The sequence below is a fragment of the Trifolium pratense genome, linkage group LG1 (genome assembly GCF_020283565.1).
Source record: "Trifolium pratense cultivar HEN17-A07 linkage group LG1, ARS_RC_1.1, whole genome shotgun sequence".
Classification (NCBI taxonomy): domain Eukaryota; kingdom Viridiplantae; phylum Streptophyta; class Magnoliopsida; order Fabales; family Fabaceae; genus Trifolium; species Trifolium pratense.
The window spans coordinates 44,510,592-44,531,488 of NC_060059.1; the positions used below are offsets into that span (position 1 = coordinate 44,510,592).

The 20,897-nt window shown below is 29.3% G+C and overlaps 2 protein-coding genes and 1 pseudogene across 2 annotated transcripts; all 3 read left to right on the forward strand.

Moving 5' to 3' along the window:
• Nucleotides 1-1,125: 1,125 nt before the first annotated feature.
• Nucleotides 1,126-3,554, forward strand: LOC123894813. Its single transcript, XM_045944892.1, has 9 exons — nucleotides 1,126-1,275; nucleotides 1,360-1,627; nucleotides 1,710-1,806; nucleotides 1,908-2,029; nucleotides 2,177-2,261; nucleotides 2,369-2,656; nucleotides 2,761-2,878; nucleotides 2,976-3,164; nucleotides 3,264-3,554. The coding sequence occupies exons 1-9, from the start codon at nucleotides 1,126-1,128 to the stop codon at nucleotides 3,426-3,428; spliced, it is 1,482 nt and encodes a 493-aa protein (XP_045800848.1). The 3' UTR covers nucleotides 3,429-3,554.
• A 2,121-nt stretch (nucleotides 3,555-5,675) lies between these two features.
• Nucleotides 5,676-8,150, forward strand: LOC123894822 (replication protein A 70 kDa DNA-binding subunit A-like). Its single transcript, XM_045944902.1, has 9 exons — nucleotides 5,676-5,825; nucleotides 5,904-6,171; nucleotides 6,330-6,426; nucleotides 6,560-6,681; nucleotides 6,815-6,899; nucleotides 6,994-7,281; nucleotides 7,384-7,452; nucleotides 7,590-7,779; nucleotides 7,884-8,150. The coding sequence occupies exons 1-9, from the start codon at nucleotides 5,676-5,678 to the stop codon at nucleotides 8,148-8,150; spliced, it is 1,536 nt and encodes a 511-aa protein (XP_045800858.1).
• Nucleotides 8,151-9,858: 1,708 nt separating this feature from the next.
• LOC123894834 lies at nucleotides 9,859-20,544 on the forward strand (annotated as a pseudogene).
• Nucleotides 20,545-20,897: the final 353 nt, after the last annotated feature.

Sequence of the window (20,897 nt, forward strand, 5' to 3'; positions counted from 1 at the left end):
ACAAGTAACGTATTTAGTAGACAAAAAATGAGATTAAGGTAGTGAAAAATTGCATTTTTTTTTCGGTGTCCAAATCAAACGAACCAAGTCTCTATTTGTAGAAAAAAAAAATTATGAATTTTGGTATAAAAAATAAAAAATAAAAAATTAATTTACAACGAAATAATTGAGTTCAAAGTATTAAATGAACAAAAATCACGTCCAGCCAACCATTGTGTGACACGTGTCCTACTTTTAAAAAGCAAATGTTTCTCTCTCCAGGGTGTAATCCAGTGTGGCGCACGCGCTGGAATCTGATGGATTAGGATGATCTGGGCTGTCGGATTGATCAGACAGTCTTGATGAGATCAGATCTTGGCTGTCTGATGGAAATCAACGGTCTGTAACCATGGTCCTTCGGTACGCGCGCGACACTGGATCCGCGTCCATTGATGGGTATTTTGGTTAATTAATTAAAAAGAATGGGTATTTTGGTCCAATTCAAAAGGTGCACCTTGCTAACTTAGACCTAACTAGGGTCTAAGTTAGAAAACCCCTATATATATATATATATATATATATGTGTGTGTGTGTGTGTGTGTGTGTGTGTGTGTGTGTGTGTGTATGTGTGTGTGATTAATGTATGAGATTTTATTTATATCGTGATTATGATTGATAAAACTTAAAATTAAATTGTATGTTTGACAAGTATGCTTTATATATACATGAATCATTCGTTATTATGTTGGGCTTCGAGGGGGTGTATGACGAAAATTAATTAAAAATGGATTTTTATAATCTATACTCTTCACGAAGAGAGTATCCCCCAAATCCACTGTTGATTCGCGTTTTTGGTGGTTTCGTCTTTTGCCATCTCTGATCCAGAATTTACCATTCTCTTGCTCGCGTGTCGTGTTATGTGTGGCTCTGAACAATGATGGCAGGTTTTCCCTTTTCCCTTTCTGAACATCTCTTTATAGATCTGTTATTTGATTCAGAAATCTGTCCTATATCTATATCTGTTACAAAAATCAGATTTTTGAAGTATATAAGTGTCTCAGGCCAAATCCAAAAAACGAAACACTGAGTTATTTGTTTTTGATTTTGGATTTTGGATTTGGTTCTTGAAAGATTTAATTCAAAGCAATGGTTAATGTTTATAGCAAAATCAGTGATGTTCGTGTTGGGAAATTGCCATGTTTGTTGAAGGTTCGTGTGATGTGTTTGTGGATCGTGAAGTCAAATTTCATTCCTGGCCAGGAGAATTCAATTGAAATGGTGCTTATCGATGAGAAGGTACATTAGGTTAATTAAATCTATTTGTGTTTTATATGCATCACAAAATTTAATTGGTTATTCAGTCATATTAGTTGTTTTCAGGGTTCCAAGATTCATGCTACTGTTCGAAGGCATTTGATTCATATGTTTAAGGGTGTTCTTATTGAAGGTGAAGCTTATACTTTATCTACTTTTTCTGTTGTCGAAGCTTATGGGTTGTGCAGGCCGACCAGGCATCCTTGTCGTTTGTTTTTTCATTCTACCACGTTGTTGGAAAGAGTAGAATGTCCATTAATAAAGAAAAATGGACTGTCATTGATGGATATTGGGAAAATTAATTCTCATACATGTGACAGCAATTATTTAGTTGGTTAGTGAATCTTTTTGTCATTGAATTTTATATTGAATTATTTAATTGACAGTTTATTAACATTTGGTTTTTTGATTTGAAGATTTAATTGGAGTTATGAGTGGTATTTCTTCTCTAAATGAGTTTACCAAAAATGGTGAACGTGTTAAGATGATTGTAATCGAGTTATCAGACCCCAGGTACGTTGTTTTTTCTAATAGAGTTTTGTTGTAGTGTTCATTTTCTTTTTAGTTGAATATTTCTCATTCTTATATTCTTGATGTTTTTTGAGATTTTTAAGAGGTGACTGTCATGTTGTGTTGTTTGGTGGTATTGTTGACTACTTGATTCAAATGATGAGAACTCTACAAGGAGGATTACCTGTTGTTGTTGTCCAGTTTGCCAAAATTAGATTTTTTAGAGGTAAACAATTATTTATTTGATAAGTTATTAGATAAGGATTAATTGATGTTATTGTTGTGTTTATTTTATATTTTATTTGTAATGTTTGGAATTCCAAATTCTAAATTTAAAATTCTAAATTCTGAATTATTAATTATTTTGCTACAGGTCGTGTTCTTCTTCAGAATATTCAAGATGTTACTAAGTTGTGGTTGAATCCTGCAGTTGAAGATGCTGTGTTGTATGGTCGAAGGTTGGCTATATTATTCTGTTTCTCTGAATATGGATTTTTTGTTTGCTTATTTAATCAGTGATAAAAGTTTGTTTTAATTTTATATAATTTTGATTTGATTTTGATAGGTTGAATAAGATGCGCGGTGGTCCTACTACCCATGTGCCGTTAATAGGTCCTGGGCGTAAACCTTCTTTGGGTGATGAGTTTCTGCATCTGTATCCGAAGAAAACCATTGCTGATTTGAAATTTACACTTGAAGATGGACCTTTTATTGTGTCTGCTGTGATCGATGGTTTGGTCGAAGGAGAGGATTGGTGGTTTCCTTCTTGTCGTTGTTCAAAACGTTTGATACCAAATGCTGGGTTTTATTATTGTCGAAGTTGTTCAAAACATGTTTTCCATGTTGTGCCTAGGTATATTTTAATTGTTGTATTTGTTTGTTTTTATATTTAAATATTTATTACTGTAAATGTTTTTTGTTCAAGTTGGAAACTATTTATTCCTTTATTTTGAATAGGTTTTGTGTCAAAGTACATGTTACTGATGGTATTGAAGATGCAATGTTTGTTCTTTCTGATGATGCTATGTGTTACCTGATCCGCACTAAATGTAGTGTTTTGGTTTCATCCTACAAGGTTGTGCTTACTTATTATGTTATTCAGAAATTTTTTTATTTTATTTTTTTGTTACATATTTTGGTATTCATCAATTTAATTGGTTTTATACTGATAGGGAATGAATCGCGTTAATCCACCTGATGTCTTAAAGCAATTGGAAGGTTTAAAGTTGTTATTTAAAGTAGTTACTGTTTCGTCTTTGAATCCGATTTACAAAGGTTGCTTCAAAGTGGCTAGGGTTTGTGTTGATGCTGGTATTATTAAATCTTTTTCAAATGGTGGAATTTATCATACTCCTGAACAGGTTATTTTTAGTTAATATTTTATGTGTATTCCTTTTCTTTTTAATGGTTATTTTCAAAGTTTTAATTATTTTTTTTAATTTTTTTGTTATTTGATTTAGTTGGTTTATAAGTCAGGCATTGCTGAAATTGATGAACCCTTTATTTTGGGTAACCAGCACATTGAACATGGGGATATTTTTATGAAGAGGTCTTTGAATGCTGCATTTGAAAATGCTGCTTGGCAGGAAGACCAAAGTTATCACAAACGATCCAGAGATTATTAAGTTTATTTTGTATTATTAGTTTGAAATGTATGTATTGTGGAGACATTAAATCTAATGTAATGTTGGTTGTGTATCCATGTTGTGGATTTTTAATTTTATATATAACTATTATGAGTTCTTTTGGAATTTACTTGATATGTCTATTTTAACCAATGTATAATCAGCAAATTTTTCTCTGCATTTATATGTAATGTATTGGTAGTGTACTTTTCTGTTCTATTTTATTTTGTAATATTCATAGGTTATTATGAAATTAATTTAATCAGCAAGTTTTCTTTGTAAATTATTCATTTCAGCTGTGTTTGTCAATTGCAATTTTTTATTTTGGCTACCAGTCCAAAGTTGTTTTCTAAATCGAATTGTTCACATTGATTTGTCCAAAAATGTCTAGGAACTATTAAAGGAAAATGGAAGGCCCATTTATTAAATACTAAATCTACTTTTTGGCCCAACTATTGTCATTGTGTTGTTCTCTAATTCCATCTACTGCTGCATCAGTGTTGTTGTGCTTGTGGCACTTTATTCAATTATTCATTTGTTAGATTTACTGCAAAGATTAAGATCACAAACAGGTTATATATTTTTTGGATAAACTTGTGCAATTAGCATTCATATATGCTGTTATCTACATTTAAAAATTGAATATTTGGTTGCTTTGAATTATTATTTTTGTTTGTTTTTGGGGTACCATTTTTGTAGATATGTTAAATTTAAAAGTTTTTATATTACATGGGTGATGTTTCTTTTGAATTAGATGGAAACAATTATATATACGGGTTTGGGCGTAAGTAGTTATTTGATTGATCTTATAGTTGGATATATCATTGTGGTATTGCGTTTGGGGGTCGATAGTTTCATTTCATCTTGAATCTTATAGTATAAGTATCGTGTATGCTGGCGGATACAAACTGGAAAGGACAAAACTTACATCCATTTCCATACATGCATTTATTACTTTTCCAACTAAAATTATTGTTTGTGAAATTTTAGTGGAAAAGTGGCCTTAAAAAATATTCAATTACGATAAATTTAATTTTCCCATGTGGCTGAGGGGTGTAAATCAAACATGGGTTGTGTAATGGTATTTTATCATAAGTTACATGGTTACCTTTTTTATTTATCTATCAATATCCAAGCCCAATTTTGATAGTTTTTACAATAAAGCCCATTTATTTTTTCGATATGTTTTGTTCTTTACTTATTCCTTGAACTATAAAAATTCCTTATTACTGTTTAACTTTACCAAATTTTTGATTTCAAGTGATTGTTCACGAAAATAGGCATCTTCAAAGCATCTTCCAATTCAATTCTTCTCCAAGTAGTTGTTGGTTATCTCCCTTCATGATTTCTTCGTCGATGAGGTTTTGCTTTTTTTCTTCGTCGATGAGGTTTTTTTATTTTATTTTGATTTCTTCAAAGCATCTTCATGATTTCTAGTGGGTTATCTAATAAATATTTATTTTAAAGATTGTGTTAGAAATCTGATTTTTTTAAAAAGGGTTTATATATTTTATTAATTAGATTAACATGAATTTTTTTTTAAAAAAAAAATACCCAGATGAATATGCAATGTGATATGTGGTTTTAACATTATATTCGATTTTAATATGTTTGAGTGATAAAACAAATTACATATCAATTGATGTTCATAGTCCAAGGGTGGGTGACACTCTACTTTTCACCTTAATTCAAACTCCTCCATTTGAAATTAATGTCCAGCTTGAAAGTTGTATTTCCAGATTTTATAAGATTTTATTTACAGATTTTGTCTTTTCCTATTAATAGCAATACATTTTTTGACACTCTCATTCATATTATATCTATATTTGGAAATTTTGTAAAATGCCAAAAAAATTGCTTGTGTAGTTTTTAATTAAATATTTAAGGAATGTAATCATTGTTTTCCTGAACATGCGCCGATTATGTCAGATATGAACCGTTTTTCCCTATCATGCAGTCTGGCATAAATTAGGTCAGATTATTTTTCTTTTTCAGTCTGTACCTTGATTCTGTAACCCTGATTTGTTTAGGTTACAACAGTTCAGCTTTTTGTATTTTATGTTGTTAACTATAGCTATTAATTTGGCATCAAAAAAATATTATTAAAAGTAAAAAAATTAGTTGTACTATAAATATGTGTATCTTATCTCATTTTCAAATATGTCTTGTGGTGTTTTAGACTTTGAAAAGAAACATATAAATCTCTGTATTTTATAAAAATATTTTATAGAAGTAAGGATTGTTTTGATGGATTCAACTTTTGATATGTTATGTGATGTTGTTCCTGGAAGGGAATCATGGAGGGTTAAGGTTAGGGTTATTCGTGTGTGGGAAGTTCCTAATTTCTTGAATCCTGACCAGATTAATTCGATTGAAATGGTTTTGATCGATGAGAAGGTATTTAATTTTGTTTGTAAATTGTTAGTATCTATCTGTTCAGGTTTTTTATTAAAAAAGTTCATGTATTGTTTTTAGGGTGGGAAAATTCATGCTACAATCAGGAAACAATTGTTGTATCTTTTTAAGAACAAGATTTCGGAGGGTCATGTTTATAAAATTTCTTATTTGGCTGTTGCACCAAGTTCTGGGAGCTATCGAACAACGTTGCATCCATACAAGTTCTTTTTTCAGATGAAGACCAAAATTCAAATCTGTCAAAGTGATGATATACCAAATTTTGGATTGTCAATTAGTAATATATCTGATGTTTGTTCTCATACCATTGATTATGATTTTTTAGTTGGTATGTATTTTTTTTTTATTATGGATATTATAGTATTTTTTTGTTGACAAATTATTGATATTATAACTTGAATTTTCTATTCATTGTGTTTTTATATATCACTCGGAGTTTTATGTTTTTTATATAATTGTGTTTAACATATTATATTGTTGTTTCAGATGTCATGGGTATAATGACTGGTATTTCTGTAGAGAGGGAATACATTAAAGATGGAAGAGTTACAAAAATGATAGTTGTGGAGTTGACTGATAAGAGGTTTTTTTATTTAATTTTAGTTGATATATTATTTTGACTATTACTAATTGTTATTAAATATTTTTACAGTGTATTTTTGCTAATTTTGACTACTACTAATTGGTTTTTTAATGCGTTTGATTTTCAATATTAGTGGTAAGTGTGAAATTGCATTGTTTGGAGACTATGTTGATATACTCCAGAAGAAAATGGAGAGTAATTCTGAAGGCTTACCAGTTGTAGCTGTTCAATTTGCCAAAGTTAAGATTTTTAGAGGTATTATTTTTCAAATAAGTTATTTTTGTTATCTTTGTGTTACCTTAAGTATTAATGCTATATTGCTACTGGTTTAATTGTTTATTTTTTGTTTTGTTTTGATGTATTATGTTTTTTTTGACTTTTCATTCAGATAAAGTTTCGCTGCAAAATGTCATTAATACCACTCAGATTTTCATTAATCCTGATTTCAAAGAGGCTGTGGATTTAAGAAATGGGTACTAAGTGCTATTTTATTTTAACTTAAATTTTATGAGTTGTATGTTTAAAAATATCTTTGATTTTATATCATACTTTTTAATTTGTGTTTAGGAATATTAATGTTGGGATTGAACACTCTGGTGTTGTTCCTGTTCTTGGTCCTCGTGGTAAAGCTACTTTGGAGGAAGATTTTTTGCTTGGTTATCAAAAAAGCACAATCTCAAAACTTTTAGGGTCATCTGAGGATGGTATTTTTATTGTTCTGGCTGTAGTTACTGATTTGGTTGATGGGCAAGACTGGTGGTATCCTGCGTGTCGTTGTCACAAAAGTGTGATTGCTGATTCTGGAGCTTATTATTGTAAGGGTTGCGTTAAGCATGTTTTTCATATGGTTCCTAGGTGTGTATAAATTTTTATTATGTTTGTTTTATCGTTGACTTTTTAAAATTAAAATTCAATTGATTTATATATAAATTCATTTATAAGTATATATATTTGCAGGTTTAAAGTTAAATTTAATGTTTGTGATGATACTGGTGATACTATCTTTGTTGTCTTTGACACTGATATGTATTCACTAATTGGAAAACAGTGCAGTGATTTGGTGTCTGCTGGAAAGGTAGTCTTATTATAATTCCAGGTTAATTTTAGATTTATTTTTACTGTTTTATTAATGTTTTACATTAACTTTATATGGATGCATTCAGGCCTGAAAATGCTGGGTTTTATCCAAGTGAATTGAAGAAATTAATTGGTGCTAAGTTGCTGTTTAAGGTTGAAAAATCTTCCTCAACCAATGTTTTATTCGATGGTTCGTTTAAGGTTAAGCGTGTTTGCAATGATTCATCTATTTTGCAAATTTTCAATTCTCCTGTCTCTGGAATTTCTGCTGCTGAGGTTCATCTCTATATTCTAAATTTCATTTGTATAATTCTAATTCCATTGTATTTTCATATCAATAACAATAAAAATGTGTAACATTTTAATTTTTCTATTTATAGATTGGTAAGGGTTCTGTCGAATCTAGTGGGTTGGTTGATGATGATGATGATGATGATGATGATGATGATGATATTGAGATTGTTAAAGAAACTCAACTAGATGGATTTGTATCTGGTCTTTTGGTTTCTCCTGGATCAGAACTGGCACCTACTAATAAACAATTTGCTGCTGGTTCTGCGAAGAGAGATTTGTCCACTGCTTTTGAAGATGCTGATGTTTCCAATGGTGCTGTTCCAATTAAGTCAGTGAAAATTGAAAAGGAGTAGAATATATATGTACTAGGTTGTCCTGTATGTGGTGTTATCGTTTGTTTGTTGGATTCCTAAATAATTACAGGACCTTGTGTGTTATCTTACGAGTTGGTTGTTTTAAGTTGTGAATTTACAAACCATGTTAAGTGAGTTTGTATTAGAATATCCTGAAATTTAATGGTTTGTTGCAATTACTAATTAAATTTCAGGTTGTATATATATAAATGTATAAGGATCTTAAGTTATTCAGTGTTTTATAAATATATTATTTCCCAATTTATTTTAGTTTCTTTATTATATTATGATTTATAATGTTATAAATGTGGTTAATTATTTTGTTATTATTTATATTTATATTTTTATTTGATTATTTTTTTTGTGGACTTTATAATTCCATTGAATTTCTGACGTAAAAAAACATTAATTTTACAATTGAAATGTAGTGTTTTTTGGGACAAGTAATACAAATTCTATGTATTTTTTATTTGTATCACAGATAAGTTTGAAAACTTTATCAGGGGTAGATTTTTTGTGACCATGGAATGAAACTATGATTTCTGAATTATGTGATCATTAGGTTTTTTTATTGAATTTTCTGGGTATTTTTACAACATTGTGTTGACTAATATTTCTCAAATGGTAAAGATTTTTTAATTTATTCTATGTTTAGGTTCTAATCTATTCAGGGATATATATGTTGTAATACTTTTAAATTATAAGCAACAATAAATACCTGAGGTTTGGAGAAGAATGAATATTTTCATGTGTGTTAGAACACTTTGTTTGAGTATATTCACATAAATATTTGTTGATAATTGGTGCAAGTCAATGTTCTGCAGACTTTTCTCTAGATATTCATTTATTGCTTTTTGTACTCCTTTGCGATGTGTTTCCCTGTTGAATGCAAAACAAAATTTGTTAATTATTTGTTTATTCATTAAACAATATAAATATATCCCATAAAAATCGATATTTGGAAATAATTATTTAAAAATCCTTGGCAAGTTATACTACTACCTTTGTCTCTAATTATAAGATCCTGTTTGAGAATTGCACCTACATCAATTCATAATTTTGATCACTAATATATTTAATTGTCTATTAGTAAAAATTTAAAAAATTTAATATTTTGAAAATACTCATCAAAACAAATAGAACAAGATCTTATATGCTAATATTTACCTTTATATATTATTAAAAAAATATGATTAAAAATAGGTAAATTAATAGTACATTTTTGTCAAAAAGGGTTTTATAACTAGGGACGGAGGTAGTATTTATTAACTAATTCTACATTTGATCCATTTTGTTTATAAACTTCATTAAATTTAACCGACCATTTTTTCTATTATTGTTGCACATATTTTGTTCTTTTTGTTATTTATATATGTTATTTTCTAACGTATTTGTTTTTATTTTTGTTAGGTTGGTGAGTTTGTTCAATTTATTTGTTATCACTTTAATATATTATATTTACTAATATTCAGTTTTCTTTATATTCTAATTATCCTACATTTTTATATTAGTCTGACTATTATGTATATGTTGGACAAGTTTTCCCTCCAGACATTTTTTTTTGAATTGCATGTATCTAATATAATATTATTATTTACTACTTTAATTTTATTTTGCAATTGAAGTATCATGAACCTTTTGCTATTTAAAGAAGTTTAGATAAATCATTTTTCATGTCTTTTACAAAGGAACCAAAAAATTAGTTATTATGGTTTATCATGATTTTGGTTTTGAAGATTCTTTGTTAATATCCAAGGTTGAATCATTTATAGGATTGCATGATGTGCAAAATTTCTCAAAATTCTGTGAATCAAAACTTGATGGTACTGCCGTTGTTTGTGTTTGCTTTTTTGGTGTTATCGAAGGTGTTGATATGTGGTTCAAAGAGGATAATTCACAAAGGTTTGTTGCATATTTCATCAGTTTAAAATTTCTATTTATTTTATTAGAATACTTGGAGATTATATATGTATGATAAATTTTTGTAGGTTCCGTCTTAGTTTAACCGGGGGTGATTTAACTGGAGAGGCTGCTTTCAAGTTGAATGACGAAGTCGTTAAGCAATTGGTTCCGGAAACTTGCAAGGTTTTATCATCCATGGTAAGTGGGTTTCCTTTTGAGATATATCCTTACTTCATTGATTTGCAAGTTTATTTATTTTGTGTTATTGAAAATTTTGTAGGTTGGAGGAGGTTCTCTTTATCCTCAAGAACTTGATTCTTTCTTTGGTGATCCCTTCTTATTAAAAGTACAAAAAAAAGGGAGGGCTGAAAGTGTTACCATTGAATCTTACGAAGTTTTGGATGTATGCGCTGATTCACTTGTGAATTTTTTCATTGAAAATTATCTATTTGTTTGTGGCGATGAAGTGAGTATTGTTATTGTTTTTAAAGATTCTTTAGGGATTATTATTATTATTATTATTATCATCATTTTTACATGATTTATTTCATTTGTCAGGTTCATATTGCCGAAAAAAATGAGGTTCACGTTGGCTCTCCACTGAAAGATTATAATCATATAGATGATTTCGATCAACTTGGATTTGAAGTTCTTGATGATGAAAAAAAATTGGCTGTTGTTATTGCAAATGATGACCCTAATGGAAAAAAAAGAAAACTTCCTGAAGGTTTTGAAGTTGATGAAGAAATCAGCAAAGTTCAGAAGTATAAAATGTGAATGCTTATGCAAAAACTAAACCTAGGATATTTAAATGTTAAATAATTGTCAGATCTGTATCATGAACTCTTTGTTGTTGTTTTTGTTATCTAGAATCCTAAGGTTTATTTTTTGTAATGAATGTATTTTCTTATGTATTATTAGGTAAATTTTGTAAGGTTGATTCAAGTGTTTTGCAATCATCTTATGGAAGTTAAATAATGTTATAATTCAAATTAAATAATATTATTAAGTGTTTGTGTTTTATTGTTTTGTAGAAATTATATTTGAATTTATATGTCGAACAAAAAAAACAAGTACCCAATTTCATACAATAGCTATTACAATTTTTATTATAGTTTATTTTTAAAGAATAATTCACTTTTTTTTTGTGGGTCAAAAGTTGGCGATTTTAAATTTTTTTTAATGTCACCTGATTGAATTAATTTATCTTAGACTTTAAATTTACATTAATATTATAATTTATATCTCTAATTCCAGAGTATCCATTTTATAACTTAACTGTTTCGGAAAATTAACATTATTTATACTAGAAATCTATTTTTTCCAAAGCATATAAAAGAAGAAAATTTTACTGCCAGTTGTTAATAAATGAGGGTATTTATTTTTCTTTTTATTATTATTTTGAATTTTAATATTTGTTAGATTAAAATAATCAAATTTTATCCATGCAATCCTAAACGAATTAATTATTTATTCATTCGATTTTTTTTTTTGATTCTTTAGCTATAACTTATTAATCAACACATTTTGATAATAAAAAAATATTCACGCAATTTTTCAGAATATATTATTTGTATTAGTTTTTTACTATAAGGAATATTAAATATAATTTTAAGTGAAGTCCTCAAATTTCCACTGACATTTAGTTCTTTCTTTGCAGTGGATCATCTAATCAATATTTTTTTATTCATTATTTTGATCCCATCATTATACATTGTCGCATTAAATGCTTATCGATGGTATCAACAGAAATATTTTCTTTCCAATTAAAGATTACTCTTAAAATTTATATTTAATATAGTATTTTATGTTTTTGCTCTTGTGGGTCTCACTTGGTTAGTGGTTGGTCATTTTTTATATATTTTCTCAGTTAGTTATATATTATTACTTTCTTTATTTAAAGCTCAGTTTTCATGGTTGGTCCTCTACTTCACCTTCACATCATGAAGACTCCTTTGAGTTATCTCAAACAACTTAAAACTGGGCGTGTTAATTGGAGTATAGAAGCTAGAGTAATTAGGATATGGACTATCAGGAGTGTTTTAGTGAGTGGAAAAGTTAACACAATGGAATTGATTTTGCTTGATCAAGAAGTATGAATCTTTTTAATTTGAACTTATTTTGTGGATTTGTATTTTTTCCACTGTTTTTTATATTTGTTTTTAATTTTTTTCATTTTATTTATAGGGTTCACAGATTCAAGCTTCTGTTCCAACTCATTGTCTTGAAAGATTTACTCCATTATTACGTGAAAACAATGTTTATCTTTTTTCATACTTCAATGTTTATCCGAATGTTAATTATGGTGTTTCAGTTTTCAACAATCATACCATTTGTTTCAATGAAAGAACAGAGATATCTTTCTCAAAATGTTTGCTGATCAAGAGATTTGGATTGTCACTGTTAACTTCATTTGATATTTTGAATTCTTCCGTTTCAAATTGCTATTTTGTTGGTATGTATTTTTCTTTGCTTTATTCAGTTATTTGTTTTATTTTTTGTTTTATCTTGCTTGAGTTTTCTATAATCATGGTTTCTTATTTGGTTTTTATTTTTGTATTTTAGATGTTGTTGGTTTATTGACTGCATTACACTATGAACTTACTAAGGATTTAACTGGGAATATGCAAACTGTTGTCAAACTACAACTAAGTGATCGTAGGTATATACGATGATTTGTGTTGTTTTAATATTGTAGTGATTTTTTTAAAAAAAATTATATACTCTTTTAATCTTCATTTGGATTTTTCACAGGGGTATGTTTGATTGTGAACTCCGTGGTGCTTGTGTTCTTGAATTTCAGAATCTTTTTAACAATTGCTGTGAGGGGTTACCTGTTATTATTCTTCAATTTGCTAGAGTAAAAATGGAAAAAGGTTATATTTATATGTTTTAAATTTATTTTAATTTCTGTGTGTTTTATTGTAATTTATCATGATTCTTATATTTTTTTGTTTTTGAAATTACTTTATTTATAGGTTATGTATTTGTTGAGAGTGTTGATGATATCACAAGAGTTTTTATTAATCCTCAAATTGCTGAAATGGTTATATTTAGGATGGGGTAAATATTTTCTTTTATTCATTTCATCTCAGATTTCTTGTGTTCTTTTTCTTTTCAATTGAGTTTGTTAATTTATTTTTATACCTTGCAGATTTCAAAAGCAAGATCGTCGTTGTTATATTCGATCTATTTCTTATAGACTCCAAAAACTTGTGAAAAAAGAAAGTTTGTTCAATCGATATTATCCGGTTAAGAGTTTATTTAATTTGATAAATTCCCCAGTTTATGGATTGTTTGTTACATGTTCCAAAATTGTCTCAATTGAACATTGTGATGATTGGTTTTATCCGGTATGTGATTGCCAAAGGATTTTAACTCTCTTCAATTCATCTTACTACTGCACGGAATGCTATCGTACCTCTTTCCACGTTTCACCGAAGTAATATTTTATTTTGAGGTCTTATGTTACTTTGAAGTGTCCATTGTGTTTTCTTTTGTTTCTTATTTATTTTTTTGTTTTGTGATAGGCGTAAGGTTGAATTTGTTGTTGCTGATTGCACTGGAAAGGCAATGTTTACTGCTTTCGATGAATTAATTCAAGGAACTGTTTCTTCTAGACCCAAAAAATTGGTGGTTAGTTTGTTATTTATTTTATTGTTATGCATGGGTTTATGCTTTCTTTTTTAAAGTTTTTAATTGGTTTGATTTTATGTTTAGGTTTTGAAAAAGAAAGACCCTACAAGTGCTTATATAAATTTTGTTGGGAAGGAATATATGTTTGTTATACGTAAAACACATGGGCAATTCCCCTTATCCCCTGATGTATTTGAAGTTGTTGAGATGACTGATGATCTAACCATTATGCGACGTTTCTATGTCGATGGATATTCATACACTCCAACCAAGGTTTGTTTGATTTTTTTTAATTTTTATTTTATCTTTTCATTGTATTATGTTTTATTTTGTTTTTTAATTTTAGTGATATATTTATATTTTTTTTAAAAGTTTTGTTGTTTATTTTTGTTATGTGTAGTGTATCTTCAAACCTTCATTCTCTCAGGTTGTTCCAGTTGGTGTTGAGCATGTTGGTACTTCAAACATGGGGTCTCTAATTGGTACACCTGCCATTCCAATTTCAGCAAATGTTGTGCCATTTTATGGTGGTTCGGTTGCTGTGGAACCTATGTTAGCCAAGCGAAGTTTGTTTAAAGTTTTAGAAGGTTTTCCCTTGAAGAAGGCTCGTGATTGTTAAACAAGTAATATAGTGGAAGAATTACTTATTTCTACCTAAATATGTTGTTTTTTGGACTTGCTATACATACAATGTAGCTTTTGTGCCTACCAAAATGTGGAGATTTAGTTTTCGCAATTGCTGATATTTGGAAAATGATATATACAAAAATTCATATTCCTTCTACCAGCTATTGCTTTTTTTTTTTGTAATATATTTTGAAAGCCAACTAGGTTTCTGGTTTTAAATTACTTTATCTATATTTATGTAAGTTGTACAATGAAATTTACTATCCAGTGGGTTGTATGTATTCAATGCAAGTCAGTTAATGTAATATACTATTTGCTTCAAGTTCAAGTAGTTTACTCTATAGTTTAAGAAAAAGTTATGTATTACTTTAAGTCTACGCGAAGATTAAAAAATAAAACATTATTTACTGCTGCTAATAGTTTTTTTTTACTCTTTCACTTTTTTTTACTGTCAATTTTTTTTTAATTCGTTGGTTTTTTAAATAAAAGTTGTTTTTTTTTTAAGGAAAATAAAAGTTGTACTTATTCCTTTATGTTTTTGGTGATGTTTATTTATTTTTATTGTTTCATTTAATCTGCTCAAAGTGTGTCCAAGAAGCTAATTAATGTAATGATATCTGAAAGCTATATGCTTTTTGTAGAGTTTAGACTGATTTGCTGATTTCTGACACTGGCCAGTGGATGTGATGGTTGCTTTATCTATATTTTCTGATTTTGCAGTGCCTGCAGACTGGACCTAGATTTTAGAGAGTCTGAAACTTCTGAATTTTGCTATAAAATACAATCATGATTTTTATTTGTTATATCTGTCAATTGATTGGAGAAAGGTAGGAGGATTTTCATTCGTTGATACATCTTAGTAAAGTAAGCGTGGAAGTTTTCATATGACATTTACTGCATTTAACTATTAATGGAAGACATTTTGTCTCCTACACTTTTGGCAAAGCAAAGAAGAATAGAAAGATTTAATATATTGAAACGAAAACGCAAATTTTTGGCTTCTCATCCTAATGTTCGAGTTATTCGTAGAGGACGTAGGTTTTTTTTTTAAGCTTATATATATATATATATATATATATATATATATATATATATATATATATATATATATATATATATATATATATATATATATATATATATATATATATATATATATATATATATATATATAGATATATATGTTTATGTTGTTTTTACTATTATATCACTTATATATTTTTTTTTTAATCATTTCCTACACTGATCAATTTATTTATACATTATCATTTTTAGTTACGAAGAGTCATACAACCAATTATGAGACTTCTATGTCCGGTTCTTCTTCGTCTGTTCATCGCATACCACGTATGTTAAATAAATTGATATGTATTTTTGTTAATTAAATTTAATGGTAGTTGTTATTCTATTATGATTGTTATTGTTTATATTGTTTATTATACTGGATACTAAGTTATTTTAATTTTGTGTAGTTTCCAGTGATACTGATTCCTTGACTTTTCTGGAAGAATCATTAGTTGCTAATCCATTGGACAATTTTGAAATGTTTCTTGAAAGTGAAAATCAACGTAATATATTCTTCATTAATATTCCTTTTATTGTTTTTTTACAGTTTACTTATATTTAATGAAATTTTTATTGAATTTTGTTTTCTAGATTATTTAGATCTTGGAGATATGACAATTGTTTGTCCTAAATGTGGAGCTCTTATATGGTTTAATGAAAGAGTTGAAAAAAGTGTATCCAGAAGTGTTTCTGTTGTTTCCTTGTGTTGTCAAAAAGGTGACGTTACAATACCATATATGATTGAACCACCGGCCGGTATTAGAATGTTATTTAATGGTATTGATCCTCGGAGTTCACATTTCCTTTCGAATATAAGGATGTATAATAATATGTTTTCTTTTACATCATTGGGTGGTCAAATCGAATACGATCGAAGTGACGGTGGTGGTCCTCCTCAGTTTGTCATTTCAGGACAAAATTACCACCGAATTGGAACTTTACTTCCATCTGAAGGTCATACCCCTAAATTTGTCCAGTTATATATTTATGATACTCAGAATGAAATATCAAATAGAATTTCACATTTCAGGTATAATATTGTTTTATACACTATTTACATGTATATTAATGTTTTTTTTTTAAAAAATTTATTGTTGTGTTCATATTTTTACTTATGTGTTTTATATTTTCATTTTGATTTGATTTTTTAGGCCTGATGATCCTAAAAGTAATATTGATGAGGGTTTGGTAAAGGAATTGTTAAATTTAATGGATCAACACAATAAGTTGGTCAAGTGTTTTCGAATGGTTCGTGACTATCGGCTATTAAATGAAAATGTTCCAATCAAGTTACGTTTATTTAGAAATCGAATTTCCGATTCCCGAATTTATAATGTACCTGAAGTCGATGAAATTGCAGCATTAATTGTTGGGGATTTTGATACATCCGAAATTGGAAGGGATATCATTGTTAATGAGAAAGATGGATTTCTTAAGCGTATACATGAGACTCATCCAAAATATTTGTCACTTCAATATCCATTGTTGTTTCCCTTCGGGGAAGATCAATTTGAAGAAAATATTGAGCGTAATCAAATTTCTACTTCGGTTAGTGCTAACAAACGTGTTCGGGTTTCTTTAAGGGAATTTATAGCATTTAGGTTACAAGAAAGAATAGTTGAAGATTCAATTATTTTCAAAAGTAGACGCCTATTTCAGCAATTTGTTGTAGATTCATATTCAATGCTTGAGGCTCAGAGGTTGTCTTTTTATAGAGAAAATCAAGGTGTTATACGGTCAGGGTTTTTAGCTGGTGTTGAAGAAGCTGTTGGTCGTGGTGATATCGATGCATCTTCAATTGGAGCAAGGATTGTATTGCCATCTTCTTTTACGGGAGGTAGACGTTATATATGTTTAATAATTGTCAAGATGCAATGGCTTTGTGCAAAAGATATGGATACCCTGATTTATTTTTGACTGTTACATGTAATCCAAGATGGATTGAAATCCAACGTCATATGTCGAAGAGTGGTAATTACGCATGTTATAGACCTGATATTTGTTGTCGAGTTTTTAAACTTAAGCTCGAGGAGATGATGAATGATTTTAAAAAGGGAAATTTCTTTGGTCGTGTCATTGCAAGTAAGTTGTTAAATAAATATATTTATTTACGTATTTTTTTCTTTAAATAAATTTGTTACTCATTGTTATTTTATTTACCTAATTTAAGTTGATTAATATATATTGTTCGAGATATACTTACTAAATTAAATATTATTTTTATTAGGTGTTTATACCATTGAATTCCAAAAACGAGGTTTACCACATGCACATATATTACTTTGGCTCGATTACCGAGACAAACTGAATTCAGCTATAGCAATTGATTCTGTCATTTGTGCTGAGTTACCTGATCCAACAAGATTTCCAAAACTTTTTGCAGCAGTTTCCAATTTCATGATACATGGTCCATGTGGTAAAGGTCATTGGAATTCTCCGTGTATTAAAAATCGTCGTTGTTCCAAATTTTATCCAAAGAAGTTCACCTCCTATACGCGTTTTGATGAAAATGGATATCCTATATATAGAAGAAGAGATTTAGGTGTAACAGTATATAAAAAGGAGATTGAGTTGGATAATCGAAGTGTTGTTCCTTACAATGCAAAATTAATCATGAAATATCAAGCGCATGTAAATATTGAATTGTGCAATAAGTCAAATTGTATCAAATATTTATTCAAGTATATAACAAAAGGTGTTGACAGAGTAACTGCGTCGGTACAGTCTCGTGACGAAGATTGTGTGGATGAGATACAACAATTTTATGATTGTAGATATTTGTCTCCCTCTGAATCTGTTTGGAGAATTTTTGCCTTTGATATTCATGTCAGGTGGCCTTCAGTTAAAAGATTATCTTTCCACCTTTTTCGAGAACAGAGAATAACTTTTAATGATAACTCTAAATTGAAGAATGTTTTGTTGAAAAATAGTGATAAAAAGACAATGTTTCTTGCTTGGATGGAGGCTAATAAAAAATACCATGTTGGACGATCATTAACTTATGTCCAATTCCCGAGCATGTTCACTTATGACACTAATACATGTTCTTGGCATCCCCGTAAGAAAGGTATTTCAGTTGGAAGGTTGAGTTTTGTTCCTCACAATTGTCGAGAATTGTATTATTTGAGGTTATTATTGAGTCGTCAAGTTGGTTGTACCAGTTATGAGGATATTAGAACTGTTGATGGAGTTATTTATGATTCTAATCGGGAAGCTTGTGCTGCTTTGTTATTATTGGGTGGTGATCAAGAGTTTATTAATGCTATTCTCGAAGTTGCTGTCCTTGGATCTGGTCAGTCTATTCGAGAGTTGTTTACTAAATACCTGTTGGCTGGATCATTGAGTGATCCAAGAAATGTTTGGGATCAAACTTGGGAAACTTTGGCTGATGGAATTTTAGTTAGTAGGCGTCGCCTGTTAAATAATGAAGGTTAGTTTTTATTTGATTTTTATATTTTTTTGTATTTCATTGTTAATACCTTATGGTTTAAATATTATTGTAGAATTGGTGATTTCCCCTGATGAGTTAAAACAACTTTGCCTATATGAAATTGATCAAATTTTACGTCAAAATGGCAAGTTGTTGGAAGATTTTCCTATCATGCCGCAATTGGATTCGCCTGATCATGTTCCATTCAATAATATTTTAATGGCTAATGAGTTGGCATATGATTCTGGAGAGATGTTGACGAAACATGACAGATATTTTACTTCTCTTAATGGGGAACAGTTGTTTGCTTACGAAGAAATTGTGACTTCAGTTAATCAAAATGATGGTGTCATGTTCTTTATTGATGGCTTTGGTGGTACTGGAAAAACTTATCTTTGGAATACTTTATCCTTTCGGTTTAGATCAGAAGGTAAAATCGTGCTTAATGTTGCTTCCAGTGGTATTGCATCACTTTTACTACCTGGTGGCCGAACTGCACATTCACAATTTGGGTTGCCTTTAGTATTAGATGAACAGTCGTGTTGCACCATAGAGAAGAAAACTAACAAATCTGAGCTTCTGATTGCGGCGAGTTTAATAATATGGGATGAAGCCCCAATGATTCATCGTTGGGGAATTGAAGCTTTTGAAAGGAGTTTGCGTGATATTATGACAGAGGTTGATATCGACGCATCTAATAAACCCTTTGGAGGAAAGACCATTGTTTTTGGGGGAGATTTTCGACAAATTTTACCTGTTATTCCTAAAGGTAGTCGTGCTGATATTGTTTATGCAACCATTAATTCTTCTATATTATGGCAACGTTGTAGGGTTTTAAGGTTGACGCAGAATATGCGTTTGCAAGTTTCGTCAGATATTGAAGAAAATAAGTCGATTGAGGATTTTGCAAAGTGGATTCTTAATGTTGGTGATGGTAAATTGGGTCATTCTGAAGATGGAGAAACCGTGATTGAAATACCTGATGATATTTGTGTGAAATATTCAAAGAATCATGTTGCTGACATTGTTGACTTACTTTATCCGAATTTGATAGCAGAATTATCCAATGTTAATTTCTTTCAAGATCGTGCGATTTTGTGTCCTACTTTGGAAATTGTGGAAAAAGTTAATGATTATGTGATGTCCTTAATTCCAGGTGAATATAAAGAATATTTGAGTTGTGATACAATTACCAAGTGTGATGAAGAACTTGGAATTGATCATCGTTGGATTACACCTGAATTTTTAAATGACATCAAATGTTCTGGTTTGCCAAATCATGTCTTGCAACTTAAAATTGGGGTTCCCATTATGCTGCTTCGTAATGTTGATGTTGCTTCTGGTTTATGCAATGGAACTCGATTAATAGTTGTTGAATTGGGTATAAATGTTATTGGTGTTTCGTTTATGGAGAATTCCCGCAAAACTAATAAAGTTTATATTCCTCGAATGAATTTGATTCCATCTGGGGCTAATGTTTCAATAACTTTTCAAAGACTTCAATTCCCTCTTTGTGTTTGTTTTGCAATGAGTATTAACAAAAGTCAGGGACAGACTTTGGCAAATGTTGGACTTTATCTTCCAAGGTCGGTTTTTTCTCATGGACAGTTATATGTTGCGTTATCGCGTGTTAAAAATAGAAAAGGTCTCAAAGTTTTAGTAGTTAATGATGTCGGTGAAGCTTGCAGCTCTACCATTAACGTTGTTTACCCTGAAGTTTTTCGTAAAATTTAGGCATCTTTTATTTTGTAACCAAGTGTAATGTTTTGGCCAAAACGGTCTTGATTGTGTAATGATGAAATGAAATTGGATTTTAGATTTCATACAATATTGTATTTTTTTTTTAATTTTTTTAATTTTTTTAATTTATATTTAAACGATGCATTTTGTAATTGTACTTCTACCATATAGATAATTATATTTCAATTCAATATATATTTTTGAATTTTTTTTTGGAGATTTATGCATTGAAAATTATTATTATTGTAAACAGATGTCCTGAAAAGACTTTGTATATATATATATATATATATATATATATATATATATATATATATATATATATATATATATATATATATATATAT

Excerpts from the sequence above, each read along its gene's own strand:
- LOC123894813 (XM_045944892.1), top strand. The coding sequence starts at position 1,126 with ATGGTTAATGTTTATAGCAAAATCAGTGATGTTCGTGTTGGGAAATTG. Across the intron at positions 1,276-1,359 it reads TGGTGCTTATCGATGAGAAG|GGTTCCAAGATTCATGCTAC; the intron begins GTACATTAGGTT and ends AGTTGTTTTCAG. Across the intron at positions 2,030-2,176 it reads CAAAATTAGATTTTTTAGAG|GTCGTGTTCTTCTTCAGAAT; the intron begins GTAAACAATTAT and ends ATTTTGCTACAG.
- LOC123894822 (XM_045944902.1), top strand. The coding sequence starts at position 5,676 with ATGGATTCAACTTTTGATATGTTATGTGATGTTGTTCCTGGAAGGGAA. Across the intron at positions 6,682-6,814 it reads CAAAGTTAAGATTTTTAGAG|ATAAAGTTTCGCTGCAAAAT; the intron begins GTATTATTTTTC and ends CTTTTCATTCAG. Across the intron at positions 7,282-7,383 it reads GTTTTTCATATGGTTCCTAG|GTTTAAAGTTAAATTTAATG; the intron begins GTGTGTATAAAT and ends ATATATTTGCAG.